The sequence below is a fragment of the Dasypus novemcinctus genome, chromosome 2 (assembly GCF_030445035.2).
Source record: "Dasypus novemcinctus isolate mDasNov1 chromosome 2, mDasNov1.1.hap2, whole genome shotgun sequence".
NCBI classification, from domain to species: domain Eukaryota; kingdom Metazoa; phylum Chordata; class Mammalia; order Cingulata; family Dasypodidae; genus Dasypus; species Dasypus novemcinctus.
The window spans coordinates 147,549,464-147,562,991 of NC_080674.1; the positions used below are offsets into that span (position 1 = coordinate 147,549,464).

General features: G+C 37.3%; 1 protein-coding gene and 1 non-coding gene across 3 annotated transcripts in view; both read left to right on the forward strand.

The window, feature by feature from the left end:
* The window catches only part of UBE2D2 (ubiquitin conjugating enzyme E2 D2), a 69,710-nt gene that overhangs the window by 41,333 nt on the left and 14,849 nt on the right, over nt 1-13,528 (forward strand). For both annotated transcript variants that reach the window (XM_058279654.1, XM_058279657.2), the window contains one exon: nt 13,347-13,410. In XM_058279654.1, the coding sequence (XP_058135637.1) occupies nt 13,347-13,410 (64 nt within the window). The remainder of the gene's footprint in view (nt 1-13,346; nt 13,411-13,528) is intronic.
* LOC111760387 (small nucleolar RNA SNORA42/SNORA80 family) lies at nt 2,388-2,521 on the forward strand. Its single transcript, XR_002794083.1, has one exon. It is a non-coding gene; the product is annotated as a small nucleolar RNA SNORA42/SNORA80 family (small nucleolar RNA).

Here is a 13,528-nt window from a genome sequence, read left to right on the forward strand (position 1 = left end):
GTCCATTTGCTGTGTGTTCTTTTTTTTTAAGATTTATTTTATTATTATTTTTTAAAATTTATTTTTCTCCCCTTCCCCACCCAGCTGTCTGCTCTCTGTGTTCACTTGCTGTGTGTTCTTCTGTGACTGCTTCTATCCTTATCAGCAGCACCAGGAATCTGTGTTTCTTTTTTGTTGCGTCATCTTGTTACGTCAGCTCTCTACTTTTCTTTTACACTGGGTGACTCTCCTTACAGGGCGCACTCCTTGCGTGTGGGGCTCCCCTACGCGGGAGACACCCCTGTGTGGCAGGGCACTCCTTGCACTCGTCAGCAGTGTGTATGGGCCAGCTCCAACTGTGTGTGGGCCAGCTCCACATGGGTCAGGGAGGCCCGGGGTTTGAACCGCGGACCTCCCATGTGGTAGGCAGATGCCCTATCCATTGGCCCAAGTCTGCTTTCCTGCTGTGTGTTCGTCTGTGTCTGTTTGCATTCTTGTCAGCAGCACTGGGAATCTGTGTCTCTTTTTGTTGCGTCATCTTGTTGCATCAGCTCTCCATGTGTGTGGCATCGTTCTTGGACTGGCTGTGTGTTTTTTTTGTGTGTGGGGTCACACTCCTTGTGCATGGGGCACCCCTAATGGGGCACCCCTGCGTGGCGTGGCACTCCTTGCATGCATTAGCACTGCACATGGGCAAGCTCACCACAGGGGTCAGGAGGCCCTGGGTATCGAACCCTGGACCTCCTGTATGGTAAGCGGATGCTGTATTAGTTGAGCCACATCCGCTTCCCCCTCATAGTTGACTTTTTCTGCTTGCCAAATAGCAATACACCTCATTTTTTTTTACTTTTCTGTTTCTAACTTTCCTTTTTCTTTTTCTCTTCTTTCTTTTTTGAAGTGTAGCCCTTACTGTGTATTTGATATCCGTGATGAATCTAAAGAAAGAATTTTCTTTAGATTTTCTTAAAATTTTCTATAGTTCCTTGAATTTCTTGTTAGACGTTTGAGTAATCAGGATCTCTTATTGTACTGAGATCTTTTTGTATGATTTTAGATCATATTTACTTTATAATTAGAGCTTAGCTTAGTTTTATCTTTTGGGTTGTGATATGGATACTATATGCTTTCAGTTTTTGTAGTATAACAGATTAGATTATCCAAATGATAAATCTTGCTAATATCTTTTGTGTAACATGTCATTACCCCTTTCAAAGGGATTTGCTTCATGAGAAAGTTATTTTTCCCCCTTCCTTTTTGCCTAGAAAAATCATTGTAAGCCAGAAAGTATGTATCAGATAATAAGTATGTGTGTGTGTATTATCACTATTGGAAACTGTTAGCATTGTTGCACAAATCGTATTTGCAGAGATTTCCTATTCCCTGACAGAAACAATTTAAAAATATTTGTATGGAAAATTAATAGAAACATGTAATTTGCCATGAAACAAGGGCCATCGCTGAAAAGGTTATTAAAGCATAAGCTTTCTCTTGCTTTGAAATTCTCTTAAAACACTCTGAGCTTGTTTATAGTGTAGATGACAGAGACAAGGTAAATGAGAAATGACTGTGGGACAGTTTTAGTAGTGTGTGGATTTCTCAACTTCATACTGAAAGCCATTTATTCATAAAGCTGTAACATTTTCTTGTCTGTGATACAAGACTATGCTTTTCTTAGTTCCTTCAGACTTATTTTTCACTTTTCCACAAACAGGCATTTGTAAGAATACAATCTATGTGAAGGACAAAGGGGATAGATAAGCATAGGAGGAATGGTCCAAGGAGAAAGATGAAGAAAGGCTGGTTATGTGTCCGAACAATTGTATAATATTTATGTAAGGCTTCTTTAGAACCTTGAATATTGTAATGTATAAGGATGTGAATTATTTCCTGAACTTATTTGACCCTTAACCTATAATAAGACTTTGCTCTGTAAAATTCTGCCCTAGTCTAATAACCTCATTTTATAGATAGGAAAACCTGATTTGGTGAACTTGAGTGACTTGCTTTTAATGTCACTTGAGAGCAGAATTATGAGAATCAAAAATAGTAAGACTTAGAAAAACCTTGATTCTGCCTGTTGCTTCTATGAGAGCCACAAGAATATAAGCAGGTTATAGAATAACCATTACAATTCTCATGGAAAACATTTTTATATATGTACCTACACACGGGATGATTGTTTTTCAGTATTTGCAGTATAAAAATCTCCATGCTGTTTTTTTTGTAGAACCATTTATTGAAGTGAAGGATATCTAGATTTTTAAAACATAAATTTAAAAAACATGATCCATATAGAAGAAAATCCCTCTTCAATAAATAAAACATCTTGGTTTATTAAATTTTAATAAATTGTTGTATGAAACATTATAGAGTTGACAAGAAAATTACAATTTTGAAATTAGGTATATGTGTGGGTTTGTATTTATGGCAGGCCTATCTCCCTGGGCCTCTCTTAGTGTCCCGTGCTAGAGCAAACTGTGGTCCAAACCATTGCCTGGCCTCCTCATCCATAGGTTTTGGCAGTGAAGTGGGTTGCATAGTATAAAAAATAATAATAAAGTGGGTTTTTAAAAAGTTAAATCGAAGCACTGTTTACCTAAAAAAACTCAGTGTGTAGAAGAATAAATGTTTATGAAAACATTGTAATAGTAAAAAATGGTAAGGTAATTAAATGTCTTAACCAAAGAAAATATCCATGTGGTTTAGACATAGTAGAAGAGGAATCAGCAGTATTCACAAATCAGTAACTTCAGTTCATACCTAAAGAAACTAGAACTAGAAAAGTAAGCTAAATATAAAGTCAGTAGAAGAAAGAAAATAATGAATTAGAGCAGAGATAGAGTAGAAAAGTAATAAGAGAATTAACAAAACCAAAAGTTGACTTTTTCAAAAGATCAATAAAATTGACAAACCTTTAGCCAGACTGACAAATAAAAAAAGAAGGCACAAATAACTAAAATCAGGAATGAAAATAAGAGACATTACTACTAACCTTACAGAAATTAAAAGGATTATAAGAGAATGGGTATTATGAAAAATTATATGCTAACAAATTAGAAAACCTAAATGAAATGGAAAAATTCCAACTGAATCCAATAGGTTTATTAAAAGGATTATACACTCTGACCAAGTGGGGTTTATTTCAGGAATGCAAGGATGGCTCAATTTAAGAATATCTGTTGATGTAATACATCACATTAATAGAATGAAAGGAAGAAAACACACAATCATCCCAATTGATGCAGAAAAAGCATTTGATAAAATCCAGCATCCTTTCATTATTAAAATAAAAACATTCAGAAACTAAGACTAGAAGAGTACTTTCTCAGTGTTATAAAAGGTATTTAAAACAACCCACAGCAAATATACTGAATGGTGAAAAACTGAAACCTTCCCCCGTAAGGTAAGGAACAAGACCAGGAATGCCTGCTGTTAACTGCTGTTATTCAGCATTGTACTGCAAGTTCTAGCCAGAACAATCAGGTAAGAAAAAGACATAAAAAGACATTGAGATTGGAAAGGAAGAAGTCAGATTATCTGTACTCTGGGAAGCGGATTTGGCTCAACTGATAGTGTGTCTGTGTACCATATGGGAGGTCCAGGGTTCAAACCCAGGGCCTCCTGACCTGTGTGGTGAGCTGGCCCATTCGCAGTACTGATGCACACAAGGAGTGCCATGCAATGCAGGGGTGTCCCCCACATAGGGGAGCCCCATGCACAAGGAGTGTGCCCCATAAGGAAAGCTACCCCACGTGAAAAAAGCACAGCCTACCCAGGAGTGGTGCCATACACACGGAGAGCTGGCGCAGCAAGGTGATGCAACAAAAAGAGACACAGATTCCCAGTGCCGCTGACAAGAATGCAAATGGACACAGAAGAACACACAGCAAATGGACACAGAGAGCAGACAATGCGGCGGGTGGGGGGGGGAGGGGAGAGAAATACATAAAAAATAAATCTTAAGAAAGGAAAAGAAAGTCAATGTTGACTTAAAAAATTATTTGTATTCACAGATGACATGATCCTATATATAGAACATTACGAAGAATCTACAGGAAAGCTACTAGAGCTAATAAATTAATTCAGCAGTATTTCAGACTACAAGATTAACATGCAGAAATTAGTTTCTCTACACTAGTAGTAATCTGAAAAGGAAATCAAGAAAACACCAATGTTTACAATAGCATCTAAAATAATAAAATGTTTAGGAATAAATTTGACCAGAGAGGTGAAAGACACTGTATTAGTCAGCCAAAGGGCTGCTGATGCAAAATACCAGAAATGGGTTGGTTTTTATAAAGGGTGTTTATTTGGGATAGGAGCTTACCTATAGGCCTGGAGATACCAGGCCATAAAGCATAAGTTACTTCCCTCATCAAAGTTTATTTTCACATGTTTGAGCAAGATGGCTGCCCACATCTGCAAGGGTTCAGGCTTCCTGGGTTCCTCCCTTCCAGGGTCTTGCTTCCTCCTAGGCTCAGAGCGGCTGTCTTCCTGGGACTTGCCTCTATTTCTTCTGTTTACTTACTTCCTGGGGCTCCAGCTTAAGCTTTCAGCATCAAACTCAACATCAAAAACCCTCAACTCCGTCTTTGCCATGCCTTTTATCTGTGAGTCCCCACCCATTAAGGGGTGGGGACTCAGTGCCCTAATGACATGGCCCAATCAAAGCCCTAGTCATAATTTAATCACATCCAGGTACAGACCAGATTACAGACATAATCCAGTATCTATTTTTTTAATTAATAACCCTATCAAACTGCTACAGACACTGAGTATTATAAAACATTGCTGAAAGATATTAAAGAATACCTACAGAAATGGAAAGACACCCCATGTTCATAGATTGGAAGACTTAATATTGTTGAGATGTCAATCCTTCTGAAAGATATCTACAAATCAATACAATCCCGACCAAAATTCCAGCAGCCCTTTTTACAGAAATGGAAAAGCTGGTCCTCAAATTCATATAGAATTTCAGGGTACCCTGAAATCAGCTACAACAACCATGAAACAAGAATGAAGTTGGATGACTCACTTCCTGACTTTAAAGCTTATTAGAAAGCTACAGTGTTAAAATATATGGTGCTGGTACAAGGATAGACATATAGACAAATGGAATCAAAATGAGAGTTCAGAAATAAAGCCCTTAGACATCTATAACCAATTGACTTTTGACAAGGTTGCCAATATACCAAAATAGGAAGGATAGTCCCTTTAACAAATGGTGCAGGGAGTACTGGATATACATATGCAAAAGAATGGAGGAGGACCCCTACTTCACACTATATATAAAAATTAACTCAAAATGGATCAAAGACCTAATTATAAGAACCAGGACTATAAAACTCCTAGAAGAAAATGTAGGGAAGTATCTTCAGGCTCTTGCATTAGGCAGTGGTTTCTTAAACCTTATACCAAAAGCATGAGCAACTGAAGAAAACGTAGATAAATGGGAACTCATGAAAATTAAGAATTTTTATGCATCAAAAAACTTCAACACAGGGAAACGGACTTTGGCCCAGTGGTGAGGGCATCCGTCTACCATATGGGAGGTCCGCGGTTCAAACCCCGGGCCTCCTTGACCCGTGTGGAGCTGGCCATGCGCAGTGCTGATGCGCGCAAGGAGTGCCGTGCCACGCAAGGGCGTCCCCCGCGTGGGGGAGCCCCACGCGCAAGGAGTGCGCCTGTGAGGAAAGCCGCCCAGCGTGAAAAGAAAGAGCAGCCTGCCCAGGAATGGCACCGCCCACACTTCCCGTGCTGCTGACGACAACAGAAGCGGACAAAGAAACAAGACACAGCAAATAGACACCAGGAGCAGACCACCAGGGGAGGGGGGGGGAATTAAATAAATAAATAAATCTTTAAAAAAAAAAAACTTCAACACAAAAATGAAAAGACAGCCTACTCAATGGGAGAAAATACTTGGAACCACATATCTGATATCCAGAACTTATAAAGAACTACTACAACTCAACAATAAGAAGACAACCCATTTTTAAAATGGATAAAAGATTTGAAAAATTCTCCACAGAGGATATACAAATAGTCAAAAATCATATGAAAAAATGCTCAACATCGTTAGCTATTAGGGAGAAGCAAACCAAAGCCACACAGTGAGATACCATTTTACACCGACTAGAATGGCTACTATTTTAAAAAATGGAGAATTACATGTGTTGGAGAAAATGTGGAGAATTAGAAACATTCATTATTAGTGGAAATGTAAAACTGTGCAGCCGCCGTAGAAGGCAGTGTGACAATTCCTTAGAAAAGCTAAATGTAGAATTCCGTATGACCTACCAATCCTTCTACTGGGTATATACCCAGAAGAATGAAAGCAGGGACTCTAACAGACATTTACACACCAGTGTTCATAGTGGCATTATTCAGAGTTGCCAAAAGATGGAAGCAACTCAAGTGTTCATCAACCAATGAATGACTAAACAAAATGTGGTATATACATACAATGGACTATTATTTAGCATTAAAAGGAATAAAGTTCTGGTTCATGTGACAACATGGATGAACATTGAAGACATTATGTTGAGTTGTTGTGAGAGATATTAGAGAGACAGACAGAGACAGGAAAAGGGAGCTTTGCCCTTTTTGACCTTGCAATGTGAAAGAGGACTCGAAGATCACTAGTAGCCAAAGCTTAAACATGAAGCCCCCAGAGGCTGGGGAGTAGCTTAGGGCTGAAGAGACGAGCCATATGCCTGGATAGCTCACTGCTGAACTCAGGGAAGAAAGCAGAGCAACTGGAACTGAGAGAGGAGACCCAATAAGAGACAAGCCCTGTGCCTGGTTGCCCACAGCTGAGTTCCGGAAGGCAGTTGATTCTGGAGGGGAAAGCAGAGACCTCAACAGAGATAGGTAACCATGTTGCTTCACTACTTGGCAGGACCCTGAGGAAGCATCTCTGCTGATGCCTTGATTTGGACATTTCATGTCCTCAGAACTGTAAGCTTTTACCCCAAATAAATCCCGTTTATAAAAGCTATACTATTTTTGGTACTTTGCATTGGCAGCCCTTTGGCAAATTAAGACTATACCCAAAAGAATTGAAAGCAGACACTTGGACATAAATTTGTACATTGCTCACAATAGCCAAAAGGAAAGCAACTTTTGTCCATCAGATGAGTGTATTAAGCAAAATGTGGTATATCCATAAAGTAGAATATTATTCAACTGTAAAAAAGAGGTGAAGTGCTGGTTCATGCTATAACACGGATGAACCTTGAATACTTGTTAAGTGAAATAAGCCAAACACAAAAGACAAATATTGTATGGTTTATCTTATATGAAATACTTAGAGTAAGTAATTCCTAGAGACACAGAAGGGTCACAGCAGTGGCAGGGGAGGATCACTGGCGGCTCATGAATTTGACATCCTATCAGTGGGCCTTACTTTGGAACTTATAGTCCCCAATGTAACAGACTCATTTATAGGTTCTCTACACATGGCTCTTCAGCCCCTTTTATTTGAACCTATAATTAGCACTATACTTGATAAATACATGTCCCAGAAACTTAATTATTTAGTCTGTCCATGTGCCAGTTGAGCCCTGAAATTCAGCAGAGTTGCAACACCTATTCTTGAGTTCACTGGACTCATTCATGCAGGACAACTAACAAGGAGATGATGATGGACAACACCCATCCCAAGGAGCAGAGTGTGTCTGCAACTTCAAGCAAGACGGTTCTATCCATCTGAATCTAAGCCTTCTCTCAATTAGAAGCAGAGTGGGCATCACCATCCCCAAATCCTCAAGATTGGAGAATGAACAATAGACTAAAGTAGAATTATTATCCTACTATAGACTTACTATTCTAGCAGTGGAAGAACTCTTATCATTGACGTAAAGTCAGTGGCCACCAGAGGTTTGGAGGGATGGGAGAGGGAAGAATAGGTGTAATATGGGGACATTTTGGGAACATTGGATTTGCAATGCCAGGTACAGGCAATTGGATATTTTGTCATAACTTACAAAATTGTATGGGACGGGGTGTAATCTGTAATGTAAACTGTAGTCTGTGGTTAGTAGCAGTGCTTCAGTATGGGTTCATTAATTGTAACAAATGTACCACACTAATGAAGGGTGTGTTAATATGGGAGGGAGAGGGAGGGGGGCATATGGGAATCCCTGACTTGAGGGGCTGGCATGAGTTAGCTGACATGATGAGATGACACAATGAGGAAATACAGTTAGAGGCACAAAAAGCAGGGGATAGATGTGACTCAAGCCTTTGGGCACCTCCCTTCTGCATGGGAGGTACTGTGGTTCGGTTTCCAGTGCCTCTTAAAATAAGTCTTAATTTTAAAAAAAAGAATGCATGGGAATGGTGAACACTAAATTCAGGGTATTTGTTACTTCTGGCTCCAAGTAATTTGTGAGATTCTATTATCTGAGGGTGTCAGAAGTTAAACTCTTTCTTTCATACCTTATGTAAAATAACTATGAATCACTATTATTTCCCAAGTTTTAAAAAATAATCTAGAAGGGAAGAGAGAATATGGTACTATGATAATGACCGACTACTTCCATTCATTTTGTCTTGAATATCTGGAACACATCTTATCTTTCTTACTCCTTTTTCGTTTCTTTATTTTATGCTACCATTTCCCCCTTCTCTTCTCCTTCTCTTCCCTTCAGTTCTCCCTTCCCTTCCCCTTTCCTTCCCTTCAGTACTTGCTGGAGACAAATTTTCCAGCATTACTTTTTGTTTCTTTTGCATTGTAAACTTGTCAAATGCAAAGGTAGCTTGAGTGTGTATCGTAATTTCCTAGAAGTCTTGTTAAAACAGATTGTTAGGCTCCATCCATTCCAGATTCTAATTTAGTAGGTCTGAGGTATTTATTGTCTGAGAATTTGCATTTCTAATAAGTTTCCAGATGCTGCTTTTGTTGCTGCCAGGACCCTGATTTTGGTATCTACTGGTCTAAATGTGCTTTCTTTGCAGTTCAGTAATTATAAAAGAGATTCAGCTTAATATCTGGGTAACTTATAGCTTCCCAGGCATTTCTTGATTATATATTTTTCTTATTTTAGTTCTGGACAAAAGTTGCCAAGTCCTTATGCTGGTGGTTACTAACAACATATCCTGGAGTTAGGTACTTTGTATATATATATTTTGTTGTTGTTAATAAAACTGGGAGTAGGTCTAGATGATCTCTTTGACTCTGAAATTATAATTCTGTTACTGGTATCTTTTATTTTTTTTTAAGATTTATTTGTTTCTCTCCCCTTCCCCCTACCCCATTGTCTGCTCTCTCTCTCCACTTGCTGTGTGTTCTTCTATGTCCACTTGGACCCTCCGTGGCACCAGGAAACTGCATCTCTTTTCTGTTGTGTCATCTTGCTGCGTCAGCGCTTTCTGTGTGCGGCACCACTCCTGGGCGGGCTGTGCTTTTTTAAAGCAGGGCAGCTCTCCTTACAAGGCACACTCTTTGCACATGGGGCACCCCCACGCAGGGGCACCCCTGCGTGGCACGGTACTCCTTGCGTGTGGCAGTTCTGCACGTGGGCCAGCTCACCACACGGGTCAGGAGGCCCTGGGTATCAAACCTTGGACCCTCCCATATGGTAGGCGGATGCTCTGTCAGTTGAGTCATGTCTGCTTCCCCATAGTATCTTTTAAATTTTTTCTTATGCTGATTCTCAGTATCAAAGACCCTTGATTTTTGTATAGCAATATGCAAAACTATTAAAACTTTACTTTTGAGCAGTTTTTCTAGAAAGTTGATAATAACCACTCACAGTTTCCCATCTTGTTCTTTTCACCTTATGCCATAGGGTGAACACCAAAATGGTAAAGCAAATCTCTATTCCATGCCATCTTTATGTTTCATGATTGTTAAGATTGGAGAAGGAGGGTCATTAAAAAGAGCCAAATGAAGCATTATTTTTTCCCAACTAATGTCCTTACTTGGCTACTTAGGGCTACAATGAAAGGTAAAATCTATATATCCCTTGCAGGATTTCTTAATCTTCAAAAGTAGGAAGGTTCCTTTCCTTTTGTTTTGTAATACAGAAATATCTGAGGCTTTTGGAAGTTTTAGTGTTCTATTTTATTTAATAGTGGTCCGTTTTAAATAAGGGCTAATCCTTTGGAAAATAGCTATTCTTAAAGAATAGTATAAGGCACTGTTACTATCCCTGTGTGTCTGCATTAGAAATGATGTTCCTGAGCTTTAAAAAAAAAAAAAAAAAGGCTAATAGGAAATGTATTTAGAAGTTTATAGCAAATTAAATCTTACTTGAAAATAACTTGTTTGGGAACTATTTTAACATATAGGAAACACTGAAGAAAGTTGCAGAGAATCAAAAGTATTTATAATTCTTAATCTTCAAAGATTTTGGTTCTGCTGTACACATAGAAAAGAAGTGTGTGTACAATAACTAATGAATTTTTTTTAAGTTGAGAGCTCTTCAGTTAGTTTGCTCCCAAAATAAGACATTTATTTTAAATTTTTGTTTGGATTACAAGGTTAGAATATAAAAGCTTAGAATATAAAAGCTTTTTTGAAATAGATTTTTTTATCTTAACTGTCAAGATTCATTCCTCTGCCCTTTTTCCCCTAAATTTAATTATATGTACTTTATTTCTCTTACCACTCTTTTTTTACAGAAAAAGTTTTAAATAAACAATTCTTTGGTTTTACGTTTTGTCCTAGCCTAGTAATGTATAATTGGCTATATGATATACAAGATTATTTTGAATATAGTTTTTCTTAGAATAGAAAGTAGAAGAAAATAATGTGTAGGTATATAGCCAAATGATAAAGCTAACTCTTAAGCCCTTTTTAAAAACAGCCTGATATATTCGAGTATTTTTTCTCTACAAGTGTTCTGTGTAGATCAGTGCCTTTATTAAATTTTAAGATTTAACTTCAGTTTTCATCTTGATGTAGAGACATCAATTTTGTAGGTTCTGTGTTTGGTTATTCAGTCTAACTGGGTTTTCACTTGATTACCCTCTAGATGGTAACAATTTTTAATAGCTGTATTGGTTTATTTTTATTTTTTTATGGATTTATTTATTTCTCCCCACCCCCTCGTTGTTTGCACTTGCTGTGTATGTTATGTGCTCATCTTCCCTTTTTTTTAATTTTTAAAATTTTTTAGGAGGCACCTGAACCCAGGACCTTCCATGTGGGAGGGAGCCACCTAATCACTTTAGCCACCTCCACTCCCTGCTTTGTTATATCTCTCATTATGTTTCCTCCTTGTGTTTCTTGTTGCATCATCTTGCTGTGCTAGCCCGTTGCATCAGCTTGCTGTCTTACTCGTCTTATTTAGGAGGCACTGGGAATCGAACCTGGGACCTCCCAATTGGTAGGCGGGAGCTCAATTGCTTGAGCCATATCCACTTCCCAATAGCGATTTTATTTTAACAAAAATTTACAGATGGAAAGAGTAGTTAATTTTTCAACTAGGCAATACATATCCTTGCTATAAATTCATAAGGTATAAAAGGGATAGATATAGTTTCCATCCTCTCCCTCAAAGCAACCTTTCTTTACTGAGGCAACTACTGTTAACTAGTTTGTTATGTGGTTTTCATGGATATTTTATACATACAAGAAGATGAACAGAAATATTCTTTTTTAAATAAACAACTTTATTGAGATATATATTACAACGAAATTAACCAATTTTAAGTGTACAGTTTGAGTTTTGACAAATGCACAATTAGTGCAACTTGTAACATATATATATATATAACATTTCTATCATTCTCCCTCCCACATCCCTTTGTAGTCTCATATCCCTTTGTAGTCAGTCCCCTCCAACTCCCTTGAGTCCATGTCTATGCTTTGCACCAATGAACTGTTGAATAAGTGTGTTAAATGTCTATTAGCCTAAGTTTGGGTTAGGTTTTTAAAATTCATTTTATCACACATGCTCATGAAATGGACTTATGTTCAGTTTAGATAAATTTTATCTTTCAAATGGATGGGGGGAAAGTGACGCAATTCGAAAGGAGTAAAAAATTAAGTTTAAGGATGAATCACAAGTAAAATTTCATTTATTGAACATAGAACTTCAGAATAGCTTGTATTATATTGTATTGTATTTATTATATTATATTATTATTACATTTATTTTACTATATTATATTTATGTAGGTTTACTATAGCCTACTGCTATAACAGTAAAAGGGAATAAAAAACTTTTATGTTTTAATCAAGTAAGTATTCTTACGTACATGGGCTTGTATTACAAACAGCATTTGGGAATGGGAATTGTCCAGTAGAGCATTACTTTTTTTCTTGAGATGAGCAGGGAATCTCTGTTGAAGGGAGACACAAATCCAAAACTTGGGATACTTGAGAAAATAAATGTTATTTAATCTTCATCTCAATCCCTGAACCTTTTTTTAAAGAATATTTTAATTCTGTACTTAGGCTCTGTACTCCAGTTTTACAAATAGGATCAAACAGCATAATTGATGACCCAGAGTGGTTGAATAGGTTAACTTTAAGGAACTGACTTACAGAGCAAATATATGGTGCAAATTTTAAAAACATATTTTGAATCATAAAATCACCTTTATATAATCTATTAGGATTCTAAATAGTTTTTGTTGTACTTTAAGGTATTTGATTTTACTGTTTTTACTGCTATAGTTTTAGAATACAATTTAAAACCAGCCCTTCCCCAGAGCATACTGACGGGAACGGGGGGGGGGGGGGATATAACATGATTTCCTCCTGCTTTGTGGTTCTCAGGCATCTGCATCCAATAACAAATCTCAGATTTGTGGGCTTTTACTTACGCTAAAATGGCTAAGGAAACTGGCATCTGGTTATAGAACATTACTACAAGTTGATCAGTCTCTGATTTTAAAGCTTTATAATAGATTTTATTACTTTAGTTAGCCTTTTTTAGGTTTTTTTTTTTTTCCCCACTAGCATTGGAACCCTGGTAGTGGACATCAACTGAAAACATAACAGCATCTTGTCAGATGGTCCAGTATAATTTGGATCATTTATGACTTGAAGAGCTTGTCCCAACCATAGCCTAATAGTTTTGTGGTATAAAAATTGACATAAATCTTTTAAAAATAATAATAAATGAAAAATTTACTTTAAGATAGTCTGTGTGGATCTACCTTACATTATACCTGTTTACTTTACTGATTTACCTATTGAACTTTGTACAAAGCAAAAATGATTTACTTTTTGAATCACGCACTTTAAGAATCTGAAATAATTTAAAGCTTCAGTCTATTTCTCTCTGACTTTGTGAAGGAGTACTCTTAAAAGTGCTTGCCTGGTAAGACAGAGAATAACAGTTAAATTTTATTAATGGATAAAAGTTACATATATGTTGAATAAATTTATTTTCTTCTTTCTTAAGGAATTAAATGACTTGGCACGAGATCCCCCAGCACAGTGTTCAGCAGGTCCTGTTGGAGATGATAGTAAGTATTAAAAGGAATGATGAAGCATAACAGTCTGTCTCTAGGGAACTCTGGGACAGAGAAATATACATCTTTTTTTTGTTGTTTTTGTTTTCTTTTATTGGAATATACATCTTTA